Genomic DNA, 26,454 nt, shown 5'->3' on the forward strand with positions numbered 1-26,454 from the left:
ATTTTGCAACGCCATGCCATCCCTGTGGACGGTGCTTAATTGGAGCCAATTTCTTCCTACAACAGGACAATGACCCAAAACACAGCTCCAAACTATGCAAGAACTAATTAGGGAAGAACCAGTCAACTGGTATTCTGTCTGTGCTGGCCACTTCATTATAGTCACCGGATCTCAACCCTATTGAGCTTTTGTGGGAGCAGATTGACCGTATGGTACGTAAGAAGTGTCCATCAAGCCAATCCAACTTGTGGGAGATGCTTCAGAAAGCATGGGATTAAATTTCTTCAGATTACCTCAACAAATTGACAGCTAGAATGCCAAAGGTCTGCAAGGCTGTAATTGCTGCAAATGGAAGATTCTTTGACGAAAGCAAAGTTTGAAGGACAATTATTATTTCAATTTAAAATCATTATTTATAACCTTGTCAACGTCTTGACTATATTTCCTATTTACTTTGCAACTATTTTCATGTATGTATTCATGGAAAACAAGGACATAAGTGACCCCAAACTTTTGAACGGTAGTGCATATATCAAATTTTGCTAAAACATTGCTCTTTCCTTTAAATGGCTCTACTGTTAGGGATGGATCCTTGGCTGCAACAAGATGTTACAATTCCTCTCTTGAAGGCTTCATCATTCACTGACATACGTTGGCAACTGAGGCAAAGTAGTGACTGGCTACAACTGGAGCAAGGAGTGAGAGTGAGACTAACCCTTCCCCCCAAAAAATATTATTAAACTATTAAACTATTCCTGTACTGCCCGTTCTTGTGGACTGTCGCATCCTGTACCAAACTAGACTCTAGAACATCACTTTGATTCCTGCCGGAATACCGCGCAACCTGCAAGACCCACGGGAGTCCTTTTCTACTTGCGACGTTCTATCTAATACCAACTGGGACTATGGGTGGACTCAAAATGGCTGCCAGTGATTATGCCATCATTGACTTGAATGGAGATTCCCTTTCTATTCATTCTATTTCTATGGTTAGTTCGTCCAGTACCTGTGCGCATAATGTGATGTGTGTATGACACCGTTTCTTTATTATTCTTGACTGTATTTCTTGACCGCAGGACTGCTACCAGAAGGAGGCGGTGTTGAGACCAGAGAATAACCAGGTTATCAACTTGACCACACGCTACACCTGGTCTGGCTGTGTGGTAAGAACATGGACAACCTCTACAGCTCTCTGTCTTATATAGTGCCTTCAGAAAGTATTCATACCCATTGACGTATTCCACATTTTGTTGTGTTACAGTCTGAATTCAAAATTAAATAGATTAAATATAAAAATACACACATACCACATAATGACAAAGTGAAACCATGTTTTAGAGATGTTTTGTTAATTTATTGAAAATGAAATATCAGAAATATCAATACCCTTTGCTATGACACTCCAAGCTGAGTTCAGGTGCATTCAATTTCCTTTGGTCGTACATGAGATGTCGCTACAACTTGATTGGAGTCCACCTGTGGCCAATAAAAACACACCGGTGTATATATAAGGTCCCACGGTTGATAGTGCATGTCAGAGCAGAAACCAGACCATGAAGTCCAGGGAACTCTCCGTAGAGCTCTGAGGGAGAATTGTGATGAGGCATATATCTGGGGAAGGGTGTAAAACAATCTATAGTGTTGAAAGGTTCCAAGAGCACAGTGGTCTCCAATCATTGGGAAATGGGAAAAATATGGATCTACCCAGACTCTGCCTAGAGCAGGCTGTCCAACCAAACTGAGCAACTGGCCAAGAAGGACCTTGGTCAGGGAGGTGACAAGAACCCATTGACCACTCTGACAGAACTACAGAGTTCCTTGGCTGAGATGGGAGAACCTGCCAGAAGGACAACTGTCTCTACAGCACGGATATTTCAACTCTTTCCCTACAAGGTCCGGAGCCTGCTGGTTTACTGTTCTACCTGATAATTAATTAACCCAAATCAGTCCCTGATTAAAGGGCAACAAGGAAAAAATGCAGTGGAATTGGCTTTGAGGTCCAGAGTTGAGTTTGAAGGCTCTATAGCACTTCACCAATCTGGGTTTATGTGAGAATGGCCAGACGGAAGCTACTCCTGAGAAAAAGGCACATGACAACACGCCTTTAGTTTACAAAAAGGCACATGAATGACTGAGATCATAAGGCAAAAGATCAATTTAACTCTTGGCCTGAATGCAAAGTGCTATGTCTGGAGAAAACCAGGCACAGCTCCTCACCCGTCTAACACCATCCCTACTGTGAAGCATGGTGGTGTCAGACTCATGCCATGGGGATGCTTTTCAGCGGGAAGGACTCGGTGACTGGTAAGAATAGAGGGAACAACGAATGGAGCTAAATACAAGCAAATTCTTGGTGAGAACCTGCTTCAGAGTGCAAACGACCTTCAAAATGGGGCGAAGATTTACGTTCCAATAGGACAATGACCCCAAACATACAGCCAAAGTAACTCTGGAATGGCTTCAGAACAAGAATATGAAAGTCCTTGAGTGGCCCAGCCAAGACTTGAGTCCCTGTGGAAAGACTTGAAGATGTGGAAAGACTTGAACTTGATGTGGAAAGATTTGAAGATTGCTGCTCCCCGCCACTCCCCATCTAACTAAACAGAGCTTTAGAAAATCTGCAAGGAAGAATTGGAGAAAATCACCAAATCCATATGTGCAAAGCTGAAACAGACATACCCAAGACGACTCAAAGCTGAAACAGACATACCCAAGACGACTCAAAGCTGAAACAGACATACCCAAGATGACTCAAAGCTGAAACAGACATACCCAATACGACTCAAGGCGGTAATCGCCGCGAAAGGTGCTTCTACAAAGCATTGACTCGGGTATGAAAACCTATGTAATTGAGATATTTCTGTATTTAATTGTCAATAAACTTGCAAAAATGTCTAAACATCTTTTCACTTTGTCCGTATGGGGTATTGTGTAGATGGGTGAGGGAAAAAAAATATTTAAACCATTTTTAATTCAGGCTGTAACACAACAAAATGTGGAATAAGTCAAGAGGTATGCATACTTTCTGAAGGCACTGTATATGTGGGCTTGTCTTGTATGTTTTCCTATGGGACTGTGGTTGTTTTTAGTTCTAACTAAAATAGCTATTTTGAGGTGTGAGGAGTGTGTGTATGTGAGACAGAGGGGTCTGTGTGTCTCCCTCTTTCGAAATGTGTTAGGATGTGTTGATTCAATGTGTTTTTGAAATATTAACTCTGTCTCTCTCTGTTTCTGTCTCTAAGGTGGAAGGAGAGGGAGATGAGGAGGTGCTGAGTTGTGTGGGAGGTCGTAGTTTCCGCTCGGTGAGGGAGAGATGGTGGTACATCGCTCTCAGCAAGTGTGGGGTGAGCACTGACCTTTCACTTCTCACTGATGGCTAGCGCACACAGACATTGTTACTCTGATGACACACACCGCACCCCCTCCCCACACACACATAACAGATTGACATACAAAACATTAAGAACTCCTGCTCTTTCCATGACAGAGTGACCAGGTTAATCCCTTATTGATGTCACTTGTTAAATCCATTTCAATCAGTGTAGATGAAGAGGATGAGACGGGTTAAAGGATTTTTAAGCCTTGACACAATTGAGACATGGATTGTGCGCCATTCAGAAGGTGAATGGGCAAAACAAAAATGATTGTGCTGGGTTTTTCATGCTCAACAGTTTCCTGTGTGTATCAAGAATGGTTCACCACCCAAAGGACATCCAGCCAACTTGACACAAGTGTGGGAAGCATTGGAGTCAGCATGGGCCAGCATCCCTGTGGAAAGCTTTCGACACCTTGTATAGTCCATGCCCTGATGAATTGAGGGGGGTTGCAACTCAATATTAGGAAGGTGTTTGGTATGCTCAGTGTAGATCTTCTCTGAATGTGTGCTTTTGTGTGTGCATATGGATGCACAAGTGCGTGCGTGTGTGTGTGTGTGTGTGTGTGTGTGTGTGTTTGTGTGTGTGTGCGCGCGCCTGTGTGTGTGTGCGCCTGTGTGTTGTGGCAGGGCCAGTGTATCCTAACACTGACTGGCAGTGTTGTGGTGTTAGTAGAGAGTGAGTGTTTGTGAAGAGGGACAGACAGGATTGAAGTGGATGTTTCCTGGAGAGTGTGTTGTGTTGTCACGGCAGCAAGTGGAGGGCTGTTGACGGACATGATGCCTAATGGTGTAGGACTGAAGTTAAAGCTCTGTCTCCGGCCCACATGGCCCCAGGGACTCTCCCCGTCTCGCCCAGCCTTACCTCGCCTGCACACTGCCAATATAATACACGCCTTCCACCCTCTCTCAGTTCTTACTCTCTCTGTCTTTCTCTTCACCTCTTTCTCTCATTCTTACTCTTTCTTGTTCACTCACTTTGAATCTCTCTTTTACCGTGGCCTTCTTTCTCTGCGTCACTTCATCTCCTCTCACTGCTGTCTCTCAATGTTTCTCTCTCTCCCTCCAACCCAGTCCTGCCTGTCTCCTCTCTCTCCCTCCAACCCAGTCCTGCCTGTCTCCTCTCTCTCCCTCCAACCCAGTCCTGCCTGTCTCCTCTCTCTACCTCCAACCCAGTCCTGCCTGTCTCCTCTCTCTCACTCCAACCCAGTCCTGCCTGTCTCCTCTCTCTCACTCCAACCCAGTCCTGCCTGTCTCCTCTCTCTCCCTCCAACCCAGTCCTGCCTGTCTCCTCTCTCTCCCTCCAACCCAGTCCTGCCTGTCTCCTCTCTCTCCCTCCAACCCAGTCCTGCCTGTCTCCTTTCTCTCCCTCCAACCCAGTCCTGCCTGTCTCCTCTCACTGCTGTCTCTCAATGTCTCTCTCTTTCTCTCCCAGTCCTGCCTGTCTCCTCACTGCTGTCTCTCAATGTCTCTCTCTTTCTCTCCCAGTCCTGCCTGTCTCCTCACTGCTCTCCGTCTCTCTCCCTCTCTCCCAGCCCTGCATGTCTCCTCTCACTACTCTCTGTCTCTCAAGTTCTCTCTCCCTCTCTCCCAGTCCTGCCTGTCTCCTCACTGCTGTCTCTCAATGTCTCTCTCTTTCTCTCCCAGTCCTGCCTGTCTCCTCACTGCTGTCTCTCAATGTCTCTCTCTTTCTCTCCCAGTCCTGCCTGTCTCCTCACTGCTCTCCGTCTCTCTCCCTCTCTCCCAGCCTTGCATGTCTCCTCTCACTACTCTCTGTCTCTCAAGTTCTCTCTCCCTCTCTCCCAGTCCTGCCTGGCTAGTATTGATTTTGTGACAGTGCACGGTTCATGCTCCTCACTCCTCTGATGGAGGTACTGAGATCGAGTCTTGGCTGGCAGATGAAATCAAAGGTTTTTTTCTCTCACTTACAGTACAACAACACAAACTCTAGAGGCTTTGAACTCTTCTCTGTGAAATGAGCTCTTTGTGCACTCACTGTCGCTCCATCTAACTCCCCGCTCTCTCCCTCTCCCTCTCCGTCTCTGTCTCTGTCTCTCAGGGGGAAGGTTTGCAGCTGGAGTATGAGATGAAGCTGACCAATGGCCAGTCTTTCTGGACACAACATTTCTCTGCAGACGAGTTTGGTGAGAACGACACAGATTACAGAATGAACGTTAATGGCTCGTCCAACACTATTTAACACGGCCAATAAAGCATATTAAAATGAACAAATTATTATAACGAAGGAATGGATGAATGAATTAATGATGATGGATTAACATGAGTGGAATGGGTAAAAAGGAAACGCAGTTTAGAAAATGACAATATTTATCTCTCTTATTCTGATGTTCTAATGACCTCTCTTTCTGTCTCTCTCTGTCACTCTCTCTTTTCCCCTCCCCCTTGTTCTCATCACCATCTCACACCCTCTATCTGCCCTCTCTCGTGCTTTTGATTTCATCCTCCATTTCTCCCTCTCTTTCTCCCTCTCTACCTCTCTCTTTTACCTCTCTCTCTCTCTCCTTTTCTCTCTCTCTATCTCTCTATCTCCCTATCTCTCTCTCTGTCTCTCTCTCTCTATCTCTCTCTCTTTACCTCTTTATCTCTCTCTCTCTCTCTCTCTCTCTACCTCTTTACTTCTCTCTTTCTACCTCTCTCTCTATCTCTATCTACCTCTCACTAACCCCATGCCTCTATTCTCAGGGATCCTGGAAACTGACATCACGTTCCTGGTTATCTTCTCCCTGGTCTTCATCCTCTCATGTTATTTTGCCTGTAAGTGCCTGAGGAACAACATCAGATCTCGTCTTCCTCACACCAGAAAAGCACTTAGCAGCCAATCCTAACCTGAGATCTCGGCTCTTAACTCCCAATTTTCACACAAATGTCTTATTGGCATTAATGCACCAATGCACCAAACGTCAGAATTAGTGCTAGTCCTTTCTGGAATTAAGACAAGGAGTGGAGGAATAGAGCTTGTCATTATGGAGTCATGGGGGCATGTCTTTCTGGAATGAGGGAAGAGTGGCCTCTCTCTGGTGGAGGAACTTGTCATTAGGGCTGAACATGTAGCCGGGGAAAGTAAAGTGGGGCAGATGAAGGGAAGGCAGATGTGACAGAGTTACAATATGGAGAGTATCTTCTCAGATAATACAGCCCATGTGTCTACAAACACACAGACTCCTGCTGCACATACTAATGCCTAATACACCACTCCCCTCCCTCTCATTCTCTATCCTTCTCTTTACATTACCATCTCTGTTTTTGTGTCTATGTCACTGCATCTTTCCCCTCTAATCCATCGCTCTCTCTCCTCTTCATCTGTTTCTCTCTCTCCTCTTCATCTGTCTCTCTCTCCTCTTCATCTCTCTCCTCTTCATCTGTCTCTCTCTCCTCTTCATCTGTCTCTCTCTCCTCTTCATCTCTCTCCTCTTCATCTGTCTCTCTCTCCTCTTCATCTCTCTCCTCTTCATCTGTCTCTCTCTCTCTCTCCTCTTCATCTGTCTCTCTCTCTCTCCTCTTCATCTGTCTCTCTCTCTCTCCCCTTCATCTGTCGCTCTCTCTCCCCTTCATCTGTCGCTCTCTCTCCCCTTCATCTGTCGCTCTCTCTCCTCTTCATCTGTCTCTCTCTCCTCTTCATCTCTCTCCTCTTCATCTGTCTCTCTCTCCTCTTCATTTGTCTCTCTCTCTCTCCTCTTCATCTGTCTCCTCTTCATCTGTCTCTCTCTCTCTCCTCTTCATCTCTCTCCTCTTCATCTGTCTCTCTCTCTCCTCTTCATCTGTCTCTCTCTCTCTCCCCTTCATCTGTCGCTCTCTCTCCCCTTCATCTGTCGCTCTCTCTCCTCTTCATCTGTCGCTCTCTCTCCTCTTCATCTGTCGCTCTCTCTCCTCTTCATCTGTCGCTCTCTCTCCTCTTCATCTGTCGCTCTCTCTCCTCTTCATCTGTCGCTCTCTCTCCTCTTCATCTGTCTCTCTCTCTCTCCTCTTCATCTCTCTCCTCTTCATCTGTCTCTCTCTCTCTCCTCTTCATCTCTCCTCATATCTCTCCCCTCTTCATCTGTCTCTCTCTCTCTCCTCTTCATCTCTCTCCCCTCTTCATCTGTCTCCTCTTCATCTGTCTCTCTCTCCTCTTCATCTCTCTCTCTCCTCATCTCTCTCTCCTCTTCATCTGTCTCTCTCTCCTCTTCCTCTCTCCTCTTCATCTGTCTCTCTCTCTCTCCTCTTCATCTCTCTCCTCTTCATCTGTCTCTTTCCTCTTCATATCTCTCTTTATTTGTCTCTCACTCTCTATCTCTCCTAGATAATCTGAAAGGAAGGCAGCTTCTCCATACGACATATAAGATGTTTATGACTGCGGCTGGTGTAGAGGGTGAGTGTGGACCACAACTCCACTCATACACACACACACACACCCACAGGCGGCCGGCTGCAGCAGCATCACCATCTGACTCACACACTGCAGTCGTTGGCATCTCAGACATGGTAATGACTCCTTCTGATTATCATAGATATTAACCACTGCTTCAGCACCATACAGATAGCTCCCTGTCTCTGTATAGGGTAGGACTGCTGCTGCTATATGCAGCTCTGCAGTGCAGAACAGTGAAATATCCCTCTCTCTGTCTCTCCCTCTCCTCCCTCCTCCTCCCCTCAGTTGTCAGCCTTCTGTTCCACTGTATCTACTGGGGCCTGTATGCCAGAGATGGAGTGGGCAACGGCAGTCTCAAGATAATGGGTGAGCATGATCATCACAAACACCCTGATAAAGGATGTAAAGCAGAAACACCCTGATAAAGGATGTAAAGCAGAAACACCCTGATAAAGAATGTAATCCAGAAACACCCTGATAAAGGATGTAATGCAGAATCACCCTGATAAAGGATGTAATGCAGAATCACCCTGATAAAGGATGTAATGCAGAAACACCCTGATAAAGGATGTAATGCAGAAACACCCTGATAAAGGATGTAATGCAGAAACACCCTGATAAAGGATGCAAAGCAGAAACACCCTGATAAAGGATGTAATGCAGAAACACCCTGATAAAGTATGTAATCCAGAATCACCCTGATAAAGGATGTAATGCAGAAACACCCTGATAAAGGATGTAATGCAGAAACACCCTGATAAAGGATGTAATGCAGAAACACCCTGATAAAGTATGTAATGCAGAAACACCCTGATAAAGGATGTAATGCAGAAACACCCTGATAAAGGATGTAATGCAGAAACACCCTGATAAAGGATGTAATGCAGAAACACCCTGATAAAGGATGTAATGCAGAAACACCCTGATAAAGGATGTAATGCAGAAACACCCTGATAAAGGATGTAATGCAGAAACACCCTGATAAAGGATGTAATGCAGAAACACCCTGATAAAGGATGTAATGCAGAAACACCCTGATAAAGGATGTAATGCAGAAACACCCTGATAAAGGATGTAATGCAGAAACACCCTGATAAAGGATGTAATGCAGAAACACCCTGATAAAGGATGTAATGCAGAAACACCCTGATAAAGGATGTAATGCAGAAACACTCTGATAAAGGATGTAATGCAGAATCACCCTGATAAAGGATGTAATGCAGAAACACCCTGATAAAGGATGTAATGCAGAAACACCCTGATGAAGGATGTAATGAAGAAACACCCTGATAAAGGATGTAATGCAGAAACACCCTGATAAAGGATGTAAAGCAGAAACTTTCCCACACAACCCATGCAGTGTAAGAGAGTGCACATGAGAGGATGAGTGTGTCCTTATTTGGGTGTGTGTTGCAAGTGTGTGTGAGCGTGTGCTTGGGTGAGTGACCTGATTTCAGGTTCTGGTATGATGTTACATATTCAGATACTATAACCTACTTACAGTAATCTTTCTTTCACTCTGTGGGGTTCTCATTTTCTTCCCATCTCTCTCTCTCTCCAGGGAAATTACTGTTCTCTGTCAGTTTCCTGGTGTTCCTACTGATGCTGATCCTGCTGGGAAAAGGCTTCACTGTCACCAGGTAGGGAGTGTGTGTGTGTGTGTCAGACCGTCTCACCTATGGTCTCAGGGTCAGAGCTACAGTAGCTGTCCCAGCCTTAATAACACCCTCTACCATAGAGGACATGTCAGTCTAACTGCTTGGCTGGCTGACAGGTTCACTGCTTACAGTGTGTCTCAGGATTAAATCCTCCAGCCACTCTCTCTGTCTCCTTCTAACTCGTAACCAGTAGGCCAGTCTCTCTCTGTCTCCTTCTAACTCGTAACCAGTAGGCCAGTCTCTCTCTGTCTCCTTCTAACTCGTAACCAGTAGGCCAGTCTCTCTCTGTCTCCTTCTAACTCGTAACCAGTAGCCCAGTCTCTCTCTGTCTCCTTCTAACTCGTAACCAGTAGGCCAGTCTCTCTCTGTCTTACTCCTTCTAACTCATAACCAGTAGGCCAGTCTCTCTCTGTCTTACTCCTTCTAACTCGTAACCAGTAGCCCAGTCTCTCTGTCTTACTCCTTCTAACTCGTAACCAGTAGGCCAGTCTCTCTCTGTCTTACTCCTTCTAACTCGTAACCAGTAGCCCAGTCTCTCTCTGTCTTACTCCTTCTAACTCGTAACCAGTAGGCCAGTCTCTCTCTGTCTTACTCCTTCTAACTCGTACCAGTAGCCCAGTCTCTCTCTGTCTCCTTCTAACTCGTAACCAGTAGCCCAGTCTCTCTCTCTTACTCCTTCTAACTCGTACCAGTAGCCCAGTTTCTCTCTGTCTTACTCCTTCTAACTCGTACCAGTATCCCAGAGAGAGTGTGTGTGTGTATTCATCTGTCTGTGTGAAAGCTAACCCCCCTGTGTGTATCCGTCTCTGTCAGGGCGAGGATCAGCCACAGTGGCTCTGTCAAGCTGTCCATCTACATGACAGTCTACACCGTCACCTATATCATCCTCTTCATATACGAGGCAGAGGTACTGCAGTCTACACTACAGAACTGCTGCTGCTACACTCCTACTGTCCATGCTATACGTGAAGGGCCAGTGTATGACGGTCTAAGTTTCAACCGGGGATTCCTGTGTCCCACAACACTATGTTAGCCTACTGAGTTGAAGTCTAGGTATTAGCTCTAGGAGCTAGTCTTCAGGTCTCGGGCACGGTTACTCATCAGCCGAGCATGGATCACAGAATCACCTCCATTACAAGTGTAAAATGCGCTCTACTATAATTTAGAATGGGTCCCTCTTGAAAATGAGGTTCACATATCATGGAACTTCCTGGTAAGATAAAGGTGAAATTAAAGGGACCTACTCCTGATGTACTGTAGTATACAGGGATAGGAGTTTCTTACCCAGCCTGTCGGTGCCTAGCACTGGGCCTGTACATACATAATGCAGGGGACGACCGAGAGTAATCCTGTTTGACCAATGATATCCAGTCTCTGGCCTGTGAAACTGAATACATAGCCCGCAAGCAGAGGCACTGTCAATGACCCAGTTGTAGAGAAGTGTCAATGACGCACAAACAAACAAACAAACAAACAAACAAACATACATACATACATACATACATACATACATGTACACGCACACACTTGCAGACACACTCACCAATGAAAACGAGTAGATTTCACACCCCAACATGTCAGCAATCCACAGGCTGTTACAACACATGCTGGGGAACGTATTGTAATACACCTCTCTGCTATTTGAGGGTAAAGTTAGTAGGTTGATTAGTAGGGTGCGGTCCATTAGAGTGGTTGTATGACGTTGTAAGTGTGTGTGTGTCTCAGTTCTTTGACCCAGGTGAGGTGCTTTATGCATATGACAGCCCGGCGGGCTACGGTCTGATGGGTCTCCAGCTGCTGGCCTACGTGTGGTTCTGCTACGCAGTCCTGATCTCCCTCAAACACTACCCTGAGAAACAACCCTTCTACATCCCCTTCTTCACGGCATACACACTCTGGTGAGAGGACATAGCCCTACAACCCTCCACTCTCTGCATGCAGTTATTCTCTGTCAGGTTCATCAACTTCATTCCCTAAAAAGCATTGCACCCGATAAACTCCCCGTCTCCCTTATCCTTCCACTTCTCGCTTGCTCGTCTTAAATCCGTCCTCCTCCGCCTCTCGTTTCCTTTTGTCACAACTGCACCATATTCATTTTTTCTCCTCCTTCCTTTACATATCTCAATCTCTCCCTTCCCTACCTCTCTCTCCTCTCTCTTTCTTAATAATCTCTCTCCCTCATTATCTATCTCTCCCTTTGGCAGGTTTTTCGCTGTGCCCGTCATGGCTCTGATAGCTAACTTTGGCATCCCTCGCTGGGCACGGGAGAAGATCGTCAACGGCATCCAACTGGGAATCCACCTCTATGCTCACATCGTATTCCTCGTTAGTACCCTTCATCTCTCTACATACTCACACACAGGCATGCATGTGCGCACACATACACACACTGCCTCACTGTTGACGTTAATTATCTCGAAGACCTCATCGCCCGCCTCGTTAGTAACCCCCTGCCCTCCACACGCAGGCATGCACACACTCACCTCTCTTTTATCTGTGAGTCATATCTCTCTGTCCTCATCGGCCTCTGCGTTAGTATACTCCCAAACCCAGACTTCTGCACCAGACCGAGCCTCTCGGTCCCAGACTTCTGTACCAGACCGAGCCTCTCGGTCCCAGACTTCTGCACCAGACCGAGCCTCTCGGTCCCAGACTTCTGCACCAGACCGAGCCTCTCGGTCCCAGACTTCTGCACCAGACCGAGCCTCTCGGTCCCAGACTTCTGCACCAGACCGAGCCTCTCGGTCCCAGACTTCTGCACGAGACTGAGCCTCTCGGTCCCAGACTTCTGCACCAGACTGAGCCTCTCGGTCCCAGACTTCTGCACCAGACTGAGCCTATCGGTCCCTGATTTCTGTACCAGACTGAGCCTCTCTGTCCTTTGTTAGTGACACATTCAGACACATACTGTTCTGTTCTTATATGTGCAGGAATGTGTATCAGTGTATGGAGAATAGAGGGTAATATTTGTACAGACAATATTCTGAATATGATGCATTCCTCCCATCCGTCCCCTCTCCCCCCTCCCTGCCTCGCCACAGGCTATCACGCGGCCCTCTGCAGCCAATAAGAACTTCCCATACCACGTGCGGACCTCTCAGATCGGGATCCTGCTGTCTAGTCCGAAGGCGGGTGTGGCGAGTGAGAGTTTCCCCCACCATGCCTATGGGAACAGCTCCTTCCTGGGCGACTCCCAGCCCAACTTCACAGAACTCTTCTCCATCCAGTCGGTGAGTGGATGTATGATCTGAGGAGGATCTAGTAACTGATACTAAGGTCCGATATAGTCCCTGTAACACTCCAGAGGTGTTAGAGCACAGAGGAAGTTGTCAGAGAAGGATGTGGTAACTGATATTGTGACAAATACAACCCAGCATGACCTTTAACCTTTCAACCTTTACCTCCCTCAGGGCCCAGTGAAGACGGTGGAGGAGACGGTGGGCCGGAAGGGACAGGAAGTGCAGAGGAACAGTGAGCATAAGATCATCACCACCACGGCTGACCTGTCGTCACCCACCTTCCCCCCACTCCCTCCCCCCATGCTCCCCCGCCTCTCTGCCCACTCCCCCCCTCCTCCTCCACGACTCCCCTCCCACTTTACCGAGTACTTCAGCATGCAGGGGGGAGGGGGCGTGGGCACCAAGGCATGAGACAGACAGAGAGTAAGAGGGACACAGAGAGAAGGAGAAAGATCGAGAGGGAGGTGGAGGAAGATCAGGTAGCACAGAAAACAGGCTATGTTTAGCCACGAGGGAAGGAGGCATGGATATAAGGAGGAAGAGAAGGGGAAGTCATCATAAGCAGACATGTGGAATAGAAGTTTGAAACGTCCCATTTTCACCTCTAAATAGAGAGAATGGGAAATGGCTGTGAGTTAAAGTGCTGAGCTTGTAAAATAAAAAAAGAAGCAATAAATATTTGAACATGAACAGGGAGAGAGGCACCGGGAGGGAGAGATGACAGAGTGGATGTAGCCTGACCAATAGAATGATAGGAGCGCACAGTGGAGACTGAACAAAACTCCTATGAACACTTTTATTCAAGAATTTATAAGGCATCAATGGAGAGGCTGAGGGAAACGTGTAAATAGCTGAAGAGAATGAGTTACCATTACTCTAAAATAGTTGCAGAGTTTATATTACAAAAGGGATGTTTTTTTCCCCACATTGTCAAATTCCAAGTGGTGCTGTGACCATTGCAGTTCTCATGCCATTACATTGTACAAGAGTAAAATGTTCACTCACATCCTGAAACAATACATTCATGTTTTTTTCTTCATGTTTGACAGATGTTGTTAATACAAAATATTGAATTTCTCCATATATAATATGTTGGGATGATTTATATTCTTAGAAATGCTGATTGCTCCAGGCTATAGGATTGATATACTGATGTTTAAGTGTACAATGTTCAGTTTACTGTGGACCACTGAGGTACTGCTAAAACAAGCATGTCTCTAAACTGATTATACTCCATGTGCTCATACCTGAGTAACAGCGTGCCTGTTGTACTAAATTTGTATATTTCATACCATATAGGCTAGTGAGGAGGTGTTAATAATGTCACTTCTTCTGGAACCTTATGTCATACTGTCCCCAGACAACTGTTTCAACTCCCAATACTACTGTTCAGTTCTCACTGGAGTGCAAGATATTAGCTTGCTCTGAATGTAATTACTTGATGTATGTAGACCTTGGTGAATGTATTAATGCAATAGAGCACAAGGAAAGGGGTGTTTTTTTTTACATAGAAATCATACTTATAGCTTGTTTTACTTTCAATTTCAGCCTCCATCCTTGACACATGATTTAAGGAGGGAAAGTTGTCCAGCGAGGATATGAGCTAACTTCACAATCCCCCCCCCCCCCCCCCCGACTAGTATGTAATGATGTCATGTCAACTGTGTGAGGGGCTCACTGTTGTTTAAGTAGAAACAGTAGTTCTTCCTGACCATGAAAAGTCCTGGGCCCATAAACAACTAAAGCAAACCTTTTAGAGTAACTGTGAAAGTAGTAGCACCAACGTCCTGTTTGTCCTGCATGAAGCACTTTAATGTTCCCCTTCTCTTAGTTTTCTGTTCTGCCATTTATTTCAAAGTGACTTTGAATAGCGCTTTAATCTGAATTATACTTATCCACACACTACATCCAATCATATTCCGGTATCAAATATACAAATGTTACCTGTAGATATGTTCATATTAATCAATGTTATCAAGTGTCATTATCAGACATTTAAAAATGTACATGTATCTTAATAACATTAAGTTGATTTAAATAGCCTAATGATATCAATGTAAGGGGGTAGGGTGTAATTCACAAGATGGTGTCAAGGCCAATTTGCCACCTGTTTCTTCTTAGAAATGGAAATAATGGAAGTAATCAACTACATTGTATTTTTTTTTTTGTTTAACTTGTTAATATCTCAGTATGAAATGTGCAACTCTTTATTTTTTTTATCCAATCTGTAAAACAAAAAGGTGTGGGGGAAAGAATGGTGGTTAATTGACTGTTTCTAATGGCTTAATTAATAGCCCTTTACTACAGAAAGACAATGTCTGGAGTAGGCTTGGGTTGGTCAGACTGGTACAGCACATGTTATGTACATGAGAACATACAGTCAAAGGTATAATGTAGTCTGTAAAAAAGAATGACACTTGAATTAGATTGTTCTGGTGTTCTAAGGGTTTTGTCTCTGTAGGTGTATACAGTTGAAGTACACTTAGGTTGGAGTCATTAAAACTTGTTTTTCAACCACACCACAAATTTCTTAACAAACTATAGTTTTGGCAAGTCAGTTAGGACATCTACTTTGTGTATGACACAAGTAATTTTTCCAACAATTGTTTACAGATTATTTCACTTATAATTCACTGTATCACAATTTCAGTGGGTCAGAAGTTTACATACACTAAGTTGACTGTGCCTTTAAACAGCTTGGACAATTCCTGAAAATGATGTCATGGCTTTAGAAGCTTCTGATGGGCTAATTGACATAATTTGAGTCAATTGGAGGTGTACTTGTGGATGTATTTCAAGGCCTACCTTCAAACTCAGTGCCTCTTTGCTTGACATCATGGGAAAATCTAAAGAAATCAGCCAAGACCTCAGAAAAAAATTGTAGACCTCCACAAGTCTGGTTCATCCTTGGGAGCAATTTCCAAATGCCTGAAGGTACCACATTCATCTGTACAAACAATAGTACGCAAGTATAAACCATGGGACTACGCTGACGTCATACCGCTCAGGAAGGAGACGCATTCTGTCTCCTAGAGATGAACGTACTTTGAGAAAAGTGCAAATCAATCCCAGAACAACAGCAAAGGACCTTGTGAAGATGCTGGAGGAAACAGGTACAAAAATAGCTACATCCACAGTAAAATTAGCCTTATATCAATATAACCTGAAAGGCTGCTCAGCAAGGTAGAAGCCACTGCTCCAAAACCGCCATAAAAAAGTCAGACTACGGTTTGCAACTGCACAGGGGGACAAAGATCGTACTTTTTGGAGAAATGTCCTCTGGTCTGATCACACAAAAATAGAACTGTTTGGCCATAATGAACATCATTATGTGTGGAGGAAAAAGGGGGAGGCTTGCAAGCCGAAGAACACCATCCCAACTGTGAAGCACGGAAGTGGCAGCATCATGTTGTGGGGGTGCTTTGCTGCAGGAGGGACAGGTGCACTTCACAAAATAGATGGCATCATGAGGGAGGAAAATGATGTGGATATATTGAAGCAACATCTCAAGACATCAGTCAGGAAGTTAGAGCTTGGTTGCAAATGGGTCTTCCATTTGGGTCTTCTATTTGCAACCAAGCATACCGCAAGCATACTTCCAAAGTTGTGGCAAAAAGGACAACGAAGTCAAGTTATTGGAGTGGCCATCACAAAGCCCTGACCTCAATCCTATAGAAAATTTGTGGGCAGAACTGAAAAAGCATGTGCGAGCAAGGAGGCCTACAAACCTGACTCAGTTACGAGGAATGGGCCATAATTCACCCAATTTATTGTGGGAAGCTTGTGGAAGGCTACCCAAAATGTTTGACCCAATTTAAAGGCAATGCTACCAAATACTAATTGAGTGTATGTAAACTTCTGACCCACTGGGAATGTGATGAAAGAAATAAAAGCTGAAATCATTCTCTACTATTATTCTGACATTTCACATTCTTAAAATAAAGTGTTGATCCTAACTGACCTAAGACAGGGAATTTTTACTAGGATTAAATGTCAGGAATTGTGAAAAACTGAGTTTAAATGTATTTGGCTAAGGTGTATGTAAACTTCCGACTTCAACTGTATGTCTATTGCCTTTACAGTCCACTTGTCCATGGTTACGGATGCCATTACTTGACTGAATAGATTGATATCGACAGGCAGGTTCCATTCATCCTGTACAACAAGCTGCATGATCAATTTATCTATGGTATTTTGTCTATTATACACAGACACAAGTGGAAGAGCAAAGGGAGAGGAGAGGGTTTTATATGCATGACAGACAACAGCACAGCTTCCTGGGTATTTCGAGAGGTCTAGTTAAGAGCACATTACTGAAGCACTGTTTGAAATGAATGCATTTTAATGGTGTCAAATTAGAATATTCTGAATACGCTGTACATACACTTTTTGCCAAATTAAAATGGTTGGTTTTATTAGAGGCCTTGTCTGTTTCTTTCATACCTTGGCCACAGTGTGAATGTGTAATGTGATGTAGAAGGGCAAGGGCATTCGTCCAAAACATCTACTCCATCTTGGTACAGTACAATTACTTTTCTGGAACCAACCTCACAATTAAGAGCGCTTACAGGCAAGTGGCAAAGGAGAACCGGTCCAATTGAATGTAATTGCAATAGTTTGGGGCAATTTAGGCAAGTAGTTACCAGTATGTGAAAACCAAACTCTACAGCAGCTCTTAACAAAACAGTTTGAGTCTATAACAGAATGAGGAAGCTCATGAGTGTGTGATTTTGCCTGGTTGAAGGTGGTTGCTTTCATAAAACATCCTGCCTCTATTTGCCACTGTCTGTTTATTCTGAATCAGTAGAGATCAAAAACAGGACATCAACCATGATGATAATGAAACGTTTGGGGAACATGTTTCTGAACCGTTAGTGGGATTAATAACAGCATATTTAATCACATCTGTTAAATTCACAGCAGTGCCATGAACATAACTTTTCATTTGACTAACAGTCAAAATAACACAACACTTAACATTGTCAAACAGTCACATTTATTTTGACACACAACATCCTCTCATGTTCAGTGGGGTCCACAGAAAGTCAAATACTGTGCCAGTCATCTAAAACAGTGTGATCCACCAAAAGTGTTTGGGTGTTTTTCTTATTACACACAAAGCAACACAATGTTTCCAAACCAGGACCTAGTCAGAATCTGTGGACTATAAAAGTTTAGAGTACAACCCACCAGTGGGTCCCCTTCTTGGGAAATACAGGGGCTTATTCAGGAGGGAGCAACGTTCCAGAATGTTCATATACTGTAGAACAGACATGACATTCTAAATGTTTCACCATATCGAACACACCCCTGATCTAACACATGTAATGTCAATGTGTGGCTGGTTGCATCATGCCTCAACCTTGGCTGTTGCCTGCTGTGCCCTCTGTTCTCTGTAGCCTTTGAGGAGCTGGTTGATTAGCGTGAGGTCATTGTCTCGTTTGGCGGTCTGGAGAGGTGGGAACGGGTTGCCTTTAAACTCCAGCACGGCCATAGCAGCCTTGTCCAGGTTCTCCCTGTTGGGAATGCGGGCCATCCGGGTGTAGGCTTTGGGCTGGGTCTCAAACCTGGGAGCCAGGACCTTGAAGAGCTTTGGGATCAGGTCCTTTTCCTTAATCCACAGAGGAGAGAGCGACAGGATGACTGTCTGAAAGAACTAGGAACACTCATACTAATCTGGTAGATAATAGTACAACAAAGCTGGGGACTTTGGGATGGTCTGACTTGGTCGGAGTATATTAAAATACTAACAAAGATCATAAAGAAAGAACATTTACTGTGAGCCAGAAGTTTGCCATTTTCATCGCTTTCTCGTCAGTGTCTCCCTTCTTGGCATAGTCAATCAACTGCAAAACAACATCACACATTGGTCAACATCGTCACAAGCTGTCAAAAACTACAGTAGCCTACTAAACAGGGATGGTTGAAGAAGTAGCTGACTGAACTCAACTCCATGGTTATATTTGTTTGATTAAAATGTATGAATTTCAGCAAACAAAGGCACATAACTAGATAGGTACAAGATAAGCGTTTCATAATCTACTATTGACCTTGGGCTCAGGTCCTTTTCTTTAAACCACAGAGGAGAGTGCGTAATCAGAGCTGAATTTCTTCCAAGCCAGGACTCCGCTAAACTCCATTGGTGGAGTTCATCAGAAACTTCCTTCACCATGGGAGTTGAGTTTAGTCAACTGGTGGAGTAGCCCAAAGGCCAGCAGATGACAATGGTCTCTTCATCTTACCATCCAAAGGAAATGTATGTAGCCAGCTATACACTCATATCCCCATGGACCGAGTTGTACATAAAATATTCTCCCTTTAGGTTGCAAAGGAGTTGATTTCCTCCTTAACTCAATTTAATGGCGAGAAGGTTCAACGTTTCCTTATGAAACACCATTTTCCGCCATGTTCTGAATGTTGCCAATCGCGTTAAGCCAATCAGGTTGGAGTAGTCCATTTTTTTTCCCACCCCTGGTCTGATTGGCTGAAGGGGTATACACGTTTATGGCCGGCTGCATACATTCCTTTTGGCCGGTAAGATGAAACGACTCAATATCGCCATCTGCCAGCCTTTGAATTACTATTGTTGAAGCAGCTGTGTTGAGCTGTGTAAAAGGGTAACGTTACCATCCATGTCCTCACCTTTTCAGCATAGAATCGAACTTCGTCTGCTCTACCTCGGGTGGTCTCTATCCTCTCGTGTCGAACGAGGCCGGTAAGAATGTTCCGAAGCATGTTTATTCGGGACTCTGGACCGAGACCCATTTTACGGGCCACCCGGCCATGGGATATCAACATCTGAATGGTGAGGCGCATCTTGTCGAGTTCAGACACCTACAAGAGGCTAGAAAGAAAAAATGAATCAAACCGGCCTTTAAAAATGCAAAACGATGTTTCTAAGGAAAATTATATTCCGTTATTCTCGTGTAAATTAGGTGTATGTGCTCATTAATACATCCCCGAGGTCGCATAACGTGACAAATTTCGTTTGACAATTTTGACATTGCCGGTGCATCAGTTATCGCAGTCAGTGTGGGTGAATGGTGTTACGTGAAAAGTAGTTCCACTTTAGGATGAAATGGTTCCGCCTCAAATGTATTCTATTTGTTTCTAGTTGTCATTAATTAATTCATTGTTTTGTTATTAGATATCAGGCCTTTCTATGTGCATAGAGATTTCAAAATGTAAACAGGTTAATTTCTGATTTGGAAATGTAATCAGAAAAAGGGGAAAATATGATGACAAATAGCATAGATATGCAGTACCAGTCAATAGTTTGGACACACCTACTCATCATTTTCTTTATTTTTACTATTTTATTGTAGAATAATACTGAAGACATCAAAACTATGAAAAAACAAATATGGAATGATGTAGTAACCCAATTGTTTTTAAACAAACCAAATCAAAATATATTTTAGATTCTTCAAAGTAGCCACCCATTGCCTTGATGACATCTTTTCACACTCTTGGCATTCTCTCAACCAGCTTCACCTGGAATGCTTTTCCAACAGTCTTGAAGGAGTTTCTACATATGCTGAGCACTTGTTGGCTGCTTTTCCTTCACTCTGCGTTCTAACTCATCCCAAACCATCTCAATTGAGTTGAGGTCGGGTGATGCAGCACTCCATCACTCTCCTGCTTGGTCAAATAGCCCCCACACAGCCAGGAAGTTTCCTGTTGAAAAACAAATGATTGTGGGACAAAGGGCAAACCAGGTGGGATGGCGTATCGCTGCAGAATGCTGTGGTAGTCATGCTGGTTAAGTGTGACTTGAATTCTAAATAAATCACTGACAGTGTCACCAGCAAAGCACCTCCTCCATGTGTCACAGTTGGAACCATAAATGCGGAGATCATCCGTTCACCTACTCTGTGTCTCACATTTTGACTTATCAGATCAAAATACAGATTTCCACTGGTCTAATGTCCATTGCTCGTGTTTCTTGGCCCAACCAAGTCTCTTCTTCTAATTGGTGTCCTTCAGCAGTGATTTCTTTGCAGCAATTTAACCATGAAGACCTGATTCACATGGTCTCCTCTGAACAGTTGATGTTGAGATGTGTCTGTTACTTGAACTCTGAAGCATTTATTTGGGCTGCAATTTCTGAGGCTGGTAACTCTAACGAACTTATCCTCTGCAGAAAAGGTAACTCTGGGTCTTCTATATACCACCCCTACCTTGTCACAACACAACTGTTTGACTGAAACACATTAAGGAGGAAAGAAATTCCACAAATTAACTTAACAGGGCACACATGTTTATTCAAATGCATTCCAGGTGACTACCTCATGAAGCTGGTTGAGATAATGCCAAGAGCGTGCAAAGCTGTCATCAAGGCAAAGGGTGGCTACTTTGAAGAATCTCATGTATATTTTGCTTACTCCATGATTACATATGTGTTATTTCATAGTTTTGATGTCTTCACTATTAGTCTACAATGTAGAAAATAGTCAAAATGAAGAAAAACTCTGGAATGAGGTGTGTCCAAAATTTTAAACACTACTGTGTGTTTATATATACAGTGGGGAGAACAAGTTTTTGATACACTGCCAATTTTGCAGGTTTTCCTACTTAAAAAATTTGACCTCTACATGCTTTGTATCATAGGTACACTTCAACTGTGAGAGACGGAATCTAAAACGAAAATCCAGAAAATCACATTGTATGATTTTTAAGTAATTCATTAGCATTTTATTGCATTACATAAGTATTTGATACATTAGAAAAGCAGAACTTAATATTTGGTACAGAAACCTTTGTTTGCAATTACAGAGATCATACATTTCCTGTAGTTCTTGACCAGGTTTGCACACACTGCAGCAGGGATTTTGGCCCACTCCGCCATACAGACCTTCTCCAGAAGGGGCTGTCGCTGGGCAATACAGACTTTCAGCTCCCTCCAAAGATGTTCTATTGGGTTCAGGTCTGGAGACTGGCTAGGCCACTCCAGGACCTTGAGATGCTTCTTACGGAGCCACTCCTTAGTTGCCCTGGCTGTGTGTTTAGGGTCGTTGTCATGCTGGAAGACCCAGCCACGACCCATCTTCAATGCTCTTATTGAGGGAAGGAGGTTGTTGGCCAAGATCTCGCGATACATGGCCACATCCATCCTCCCCTCAATACGGTGCAATCGTCCTGCCCCCTTTGCAGAAAAGCATCCCCAAAGAATGATGTTTCCACCTCCATGCTTCATGGTTGGGATGGTGTTCTTGGGGTTGTACTCATCCTTCTTCCTCCAAACACGGCGAGTGGAGTTGAGACAAAAATAGAGCTTTTTGGTCTAATCAGACCACATGACCTTCTCCCATTCCTCTTCTGGATCATCCAGATGGTCATTGGCAAACTTCAGATGGGCCTGGACATGCGCTGGCTTGAGCAGGGGGACCTTGCGTGCGCTGCAGGATTTTAATCCATGACGGCGTAGTGTGTTACTAATGGTTTTCTTTGAGACTGTGGTCCCAGCTCTCTTCAGGTCATTGACCAGGTCCTGCCGTGTAGTTCTGGGCTGATCCCTCACCTTCCTCATGATCATTGATTCCCCACGAGGTGAGATCTTGCATGGAGCCCCAGACCGAGGGTGATTGACCGTCATCTTGAACTTCTTCCATTTTCTAATAATTGCATCAACAGTTGTTGCCTTCTCACCAAGCTGCTTGCCTATTGTCCTGTAGCCCAACAGGTGCAGTTAATACAGGTAATGAGTGGAGAACAGGCGGGATCCTTAAAGAAAAACTAACAGGTCTGTGAGAGCCGAAATTCTTACTGGTTGGTAGGTGATCAAATACTTATGTCATGCAATAAAATGCAAATTAATTACTTAAAAATCATACAATGTGATTTTCTGGATTTTCGTTTTAGATTCCGTCTCTCACAGTTGAAGTGTAACTATGATAAAAATTTGACCTCTACATGCTTTGTAAGTAGGAAAACCAGCAAAATCGGCAATGTATCAAATACTTGTCCCCTCCACTGTATACAGTGGGGCAAAAAGGTATTTAGTCAGCCACCAATTGTGTAAGTTCTCCCACTTAAAAAGATGATAGAGGCCTGTAATTTTCATCATAGGTACACTTCAACTATGACAGACAAAATGAGAAAAGAAAATCCAGAAAAATCACATTGTAGGATTTGTAATGAATTTATTTGCAAATTATGTTGGAAAATAAGTATTTGGTCACCTACAAACAGAGCAAAATTTCTGGCTCTCACAGACCTGTAACTTCTTCTTTAAGAGGCTCCTCTGTCCTCCACTCGTTACCTGTATTAATGGCACCTGTGTGTCCCCCATGTGTCCCCCTTAACATCTAACAAACACTTTGTTCTTTTTTTAAATACTTTTAACATAGGCCAGGCCCTGTGTTACCTCATATTCCAGCTATAATGCCTTGCAAGCGTCATGAAACCCCTAATATAATAAATACATTTGACTTGGTGAAAATCTGTTTTTGGACCTAACTTGCTTATCACTTTTTCCATGTGGTTTCTTAATTCACAGACTCAATGAAATGAAGGCCTCTTTCTAAATATTTGGTCAAATGGTTAATGTTGTGTATGGTTCCCTAGAGACATGGGTGCCTCAACTTACCCCACTCTCCCCTAGTGTATGGCTTTCATATTTCCTGAAGTGAATTACAATCTTATAATAGATATTTATAGCCAATAACCTCTTAGCCATTAATATGCAGATATTGTCCTGTGATGGCCCAGAGCTAAGCCCTGAATGTTGGGGATCTCTGATGAAGCCTCTGATTGTCCCTCTCAGTAATGGAGGTTACGAAATCTCTCACTGTGAATACTGAAGTACAGTATTTAGCATCTAGACTTCAATATCAAGGGATATTGAATCTAAATCATGCAACCCAATATACAAACATTATGTAATTATGTAACAATATTCATGTTGCACCGCATAGTATTTCAGTAGCAACACAACTGAGACAGAGAGAATACTCTAACTGGGTAAGAAGGGAAAGCAATTATGCCACACTTTTAACATCCCTATACCAGCTATTGTGAGCAGCAACGCATCAATACCCAACTATAGAAACAAATCAATGTAATCAATAATGTTCCTCTTGTTGCATTGATACAAAACAAATTGTTATGGTAGGGTACCATGACACAATGAATTTACCCCCTGCATATTTTAGTAAGAAAATATCCATACTTAAACAATTTGCTGGCGATTCCTAGTTTCTCTGGTGTTTACTAGTAATACTACTTGACATGAGAAGATAGAAATACCTTTAGAAAGATTTCTAAGTACAGTGAGAGTACAAACACAACAGCATAAAAGTATTTAGTGTTAAATGCTTTATTTATCATAAACATAAATAATGTATAATCTCCTGTACAAAAGATGTATGTTGATGTGGAACGGGATGTTGTAGAGTTGTGCGAATGTACTGGACGACCAAGCAGATTTAGTAGGTGGCCATGGTGCTGGTCAGCCAGTCGTTGAAGATGCACACCTGGAGGAAGAGAAGGAGAAGGGAGACATTAGTGGACACACTCAATGGGAGGCAACATGAGAACCATCAATCTATGTTTTATAGAGTCAATGCCTTTTTCCTTCAGGAAACCAAAGGATGTCACAGTGACGTATGAATGTTGAACTATTTTCTTGTCTTACCTTGGCGTAGACACCGGGGTTACCGGGCTCGGCACAGCCGTAACCCCAGGACACAACACCCTGGAGCTCACCGTTGCACACCACTGGGCCACCGGAGTCACCCTGAGAGAGAGAGAAGAAGGGAGAGAGAAAGAGAGAGAGACAAGTGATATGAAATGGTTATTTCGTTATCAATTTCTAATCTAATTAAATTTAAAGTCATCAATGGTACCACTGAACTGAGGTCAGAGTGGTAAGTACCTGGCAAGAGTCCTTGCCTCCCTCCAGGTATCCAGCACAGAACATGGCGTTGGTGATCATGCCAGGGTAGGAGTTGTTACAGTCGCTGGAGGACAGGATGGGGATGTTCAGGCACTGCAGCTTGTTGCTGTCAGCAGCTGTAAGGAGGGGGGGGGGGGGGGGAGAAAGGTAGAAGTAGGTAGAAAAGGAGGAGAGTTATAGTTAGATATAATGACAGTGTTTTTAATAGAAGGTCTGCATTTTCCATGCCTGTTAACACTCAGTCACCATGAAGATGATCAGCTGGCACATGTAACCTTTGACCCAGGTGCTGTACTCACTGGAGCTCATGGTGTTGCCCCATCCAGAGACGGTACACATGGTGCCAGCGGGGGCACAGCTGCTGGGCAGAGCAACAGGCTGCACGAAGGTGTTGAGGGTGGCGGGCTTGCTCAGCTTGATCAGCATGATGTCATTGTTGATGTTATAGGAGCTGTAGTTGGGGTGAGGGATGACGTGGGAAGAAGAGATGAACTGCTCGTTACCCTCAGTCACCTGGATGTTATGCTCGCCCAGACGCACCTCCACACGACTGAAAGAGAGAGAGAGTTCATGGGAATGTGGAGTTCACTTGTCTCCTTTAGTTTTGCAAAAATTAAGCTTATCAAATTCTTGCAAGGTGTTATTGACTCAACATGTTGCTAGTAGTTCACATGGTATGCTACTTACGACTTGTAGCAGTGAGCTGCAGACACAACCCAGTTCTCATTGACCAAGGAGCCACCACAGAAGTGGTACCCAGAGTTCAGAGACACCTGGTGGGGCTGGGAGTAGGCCTTGCACTCATACCCTCCAACGATCTTGTCGTCCTCCGTGGCAACTGTAAACAGAGAGCAGGCACATTCTTAGCTATATTACCTCAGCTTTTGAGATGGAAAAGCAAAGAACTGTGATAAAACAATAAGAACATATTTCTTAATAACGTCAAAGAAACAAATGTGTGATGTTAGTGTCATTACAGAGTCCTGTTCTTTTTCTATGATCATTACTATACTCACAAGCGGCTCCAATGAGCAGAACGAAGACCAGAGAAATCATGGTTGCTGTATGATCCTGATGATGAAAGGGGTTCATCTGCACCCCTGGTTTATATGCAGAATTGGGTGTGCCGCCCCGTTTAATGGAACTGTTTGATTGGTCAAGTGAAATCCAATCAGAGTCTAAAGGTGCGCTGCCAAGGTCAGCATTATGACACAGCAGTTTCCATCATGGTGTGGTATGAAGTTGACCCTAAAGGCAGCAGAAAGCTAAATATATGTTTTAATTTGTCCCAGTACTTCTTAAGTGCAGGTTCTTACCATCTGGTTTGATTTAATTTCTTACAGAAGACAGTGATACATGTACAGTACACCACAACTGCCAGTTTGAGATGAACAGTATTCTATGTAGTTCAGACTGTATGTTGACCTCAACATGGCTGCAACACAGCTGTATGTTTCACATGCTGGTATTCTCTTGCAGAAGTTGACAAACAGAGCTTTGCTGCTCACAAGGCCAATTTTAGCTTTGTAAACAAGTAAACTGGGTTTAAGAGGTTTTGTTGAAAAGTAATTCAAGGCTGTTGAAAAAATAGACTCTGTATACCTTAGGGTCATGAGTTCATTACATACTGTTCATTACATAAGTTATACTGTACGCAGTTAAAGTAAGCACACATTTGGGTAGTGTAATTTATTATATTAGGTATTAACAAAAGATTCAAATAAACAGTTACTTTGACAGTTGTGGAGGCGGCTGAGGTGAGGACGACTCATAATAATTGCTGGAACGGTGCAGATGGAACGGCATCAAACACATGTATTTTATAGTATTCTACTAATAACGCTCCAGCCATTACCACAAGCCTGCTCTCCCCAATTAAGGTGCCACCGACCTCCTGTGGGTGACACTAGATTAAAGTC

General features: G+C 43.9%; 3 protein-coding genes across 5 annotated transcripts in view; 1 reads left to right on the forward strand and 2 right to left on the reverse strand.

Moving 5' to 3' along the window:
* Window positions 1-17,057, forward strand: part of LOC110503641 (transmembrane protein 145) — a 42,125-nt gene extending 25,068 nt beyond the window's left edge. For both annotated transcript variants that reach the window (XM_090226133.1, XM_090226135.1), the window contains exons 4-15: window positions 1,077-1,163; window positions 3,243-3,344; window positions 5,433-5,517; window positions 6,077-6,148; window positions 7,674-7,742; window positions 8,028-8,108; window positions 9,304-9,382; window positions 10,214-10,307; window positions 11,126-11,298; window positions 11,605-11,725; window positions 12,442-12,630; window positions 12,811-17,057. In XM_090226133.1, the coding sequence (XP_090082259.1) occupies window positions 1,077-1,163; window positions 3,243-3,344; window positions 5,433-5,517; window positions 6,077-6,148; window positions 7,674-7,742; window positions 8,028-8,108; window positions 9,304-9,382; window positions 10,214-10,307; window positions 11,126-11,298; window positions 11,605-11,725; window positions 12,442-12,630; window positions 12,811-13,050 (1,392 nt within the window). In that variant the 3' untranslated portion in view covers window positions 13,051-17,057. The remainder of the gene's footprint in view (window positions 1-1,076; window positions 1,164-3,242; window positions 3,345-5,432; window positions 5,518-6,076; window positions 6,149-7,673; window positions 7,743-8,027; window positions 8,109-9,303; window positions 9,383-10,213; window positions 10,308-11,125; window positions 11,299-11,604; window positions 11,726-12,441; window positions 12,631-12,810) is intronic.
* Window positions 17,058-17,612: 555 nt separating this feature from the next.
* Window positions 17,613-19,687, reverse strand: LOC110510146 (large ribosomal subunit protein bL17m). 2 transcript variants are annotated; one of them, XM_021591509.3, is made up of 3 exons: window positions 19,282-19,687; window positions 18,417-18,485; window positions 17,613-18,250 (listed from the first exon to the last, which is right to left on the reverse strand). In XM_021591509.3, exons 1-3 carry the CDS (start codon window positions 19,453-19,455, stop codon window positions 17,990-17,992), a joined length of 504 nt encoding a protein of 167 aa, XP_021447184.2. In that variant the 5' UTR covers window positions 19,456-19,687; the 3' UTR covers window positions 17,613-17,989. The 2 variants fall into 2 exon arrangements, with proteins under 2 accessions (XP_021447184.2, XP_090082272.1); XM_090226146.1 differs by lacking the exon at window positions 19,282-19,687 and adding an exon at window positions 18,882-19,051.
* Window positions 19,688-23,940: 4,253 nt separating this feature from the next.
* LOC110510138 (trypsin-2) lies at window positions 23,941-25,702 on the reverse strand. Its single transcript, XM_036969665.2, has 6 exons — window positions 25,552-25,702; window positions 25,223-25,373; window positions 24,835-25,085; window positions 24,515-24,651; window positions 24,275-24,376; window positions 23,941-24,113 (listed from the first exon to the last, which is right to left on the reverse strand). Exons 1-6 carry the CDS (start codon window positions 25,625-25,627, stop codon window positions 24,066-24,068), a joined length of 765 nt encoding a protein of 254 aa, XP_036825560.2. The 5' UTR covers window positions 25,628-25,702; the 3' UTR covers window positions 23,941-24,065.
* Window positions 25,703-26,454: the final 752 nt, after the last annotated feature.

The sequence above is a fragment of the Oncorhynchus mykiss genome, chromosome 3 (genome assembly GCF_057628025.1).
Source record: "Oncorhynchus mykiss isolate SJ-2025 chromosome 3, ASM5762802v1, whole genome shotgun sequence".
In the NCBI taxonomy this organism is placed as follows: domain Eukaryota; kingdom Metazoa; phylum Chordata; class Actinopteri; order Salmoniformes; family Salmonidae; genus Oncorhynchus; species Oncorhynchus mykiss.

What these genes read in the sequence shown, in the direction of transcription:
- LOC110510146 (XM_021591509.3), bottom strand. Translation starts at nt 19,455, where the DNA reads ATGCGCCTCACCATTCAGATGTTGATATCCCATGGCCGGGTGGCCCGT. An exon ending in TTCGATTCTATGCTGAAAAG is followed by an intron (nt 18,486 to 19,281) that starts GTGAGGACATGG and finishes GTTGTTTTGCAG; the next exon opens with TTGATTGACTATGCCAAGAA. An exon ending in TGGCAAACTTCTGGCTCACA is followed by an intron (nt 18,251 to 18,416) that starts GTAAATGTTCTT and finishes CTGTGGATTAAG; the next exon opens with GAAAAGGACCTGATCCCAAA.
- LOC110510138 (XM_036969665.2), bottom strand. Translation starts at nt 25,627, where the DNA reads ATGAACCCCTTTCATCATCAGGATCATACAGCAACCATGATTTCTCTG. An exon ending in GCAGCTCACTGCTACAAGTC is followed by an intron (nt 25,086 to 25,222) that starts GTAAGTAGCATA and finishes TCTCTCTTTCAG; the next exon opens with TCGTGTGGAGGTGCGTCTGG. An exon ending in ACCCCGGTGTCTACGCCAAG is followed by an intron (nt 24,114 to 24,274) that starts GTAAGACAAGAA and finishes CTCTTCCTCCAG; the next exon opens with GTGTGCATCTTCAACGACTG.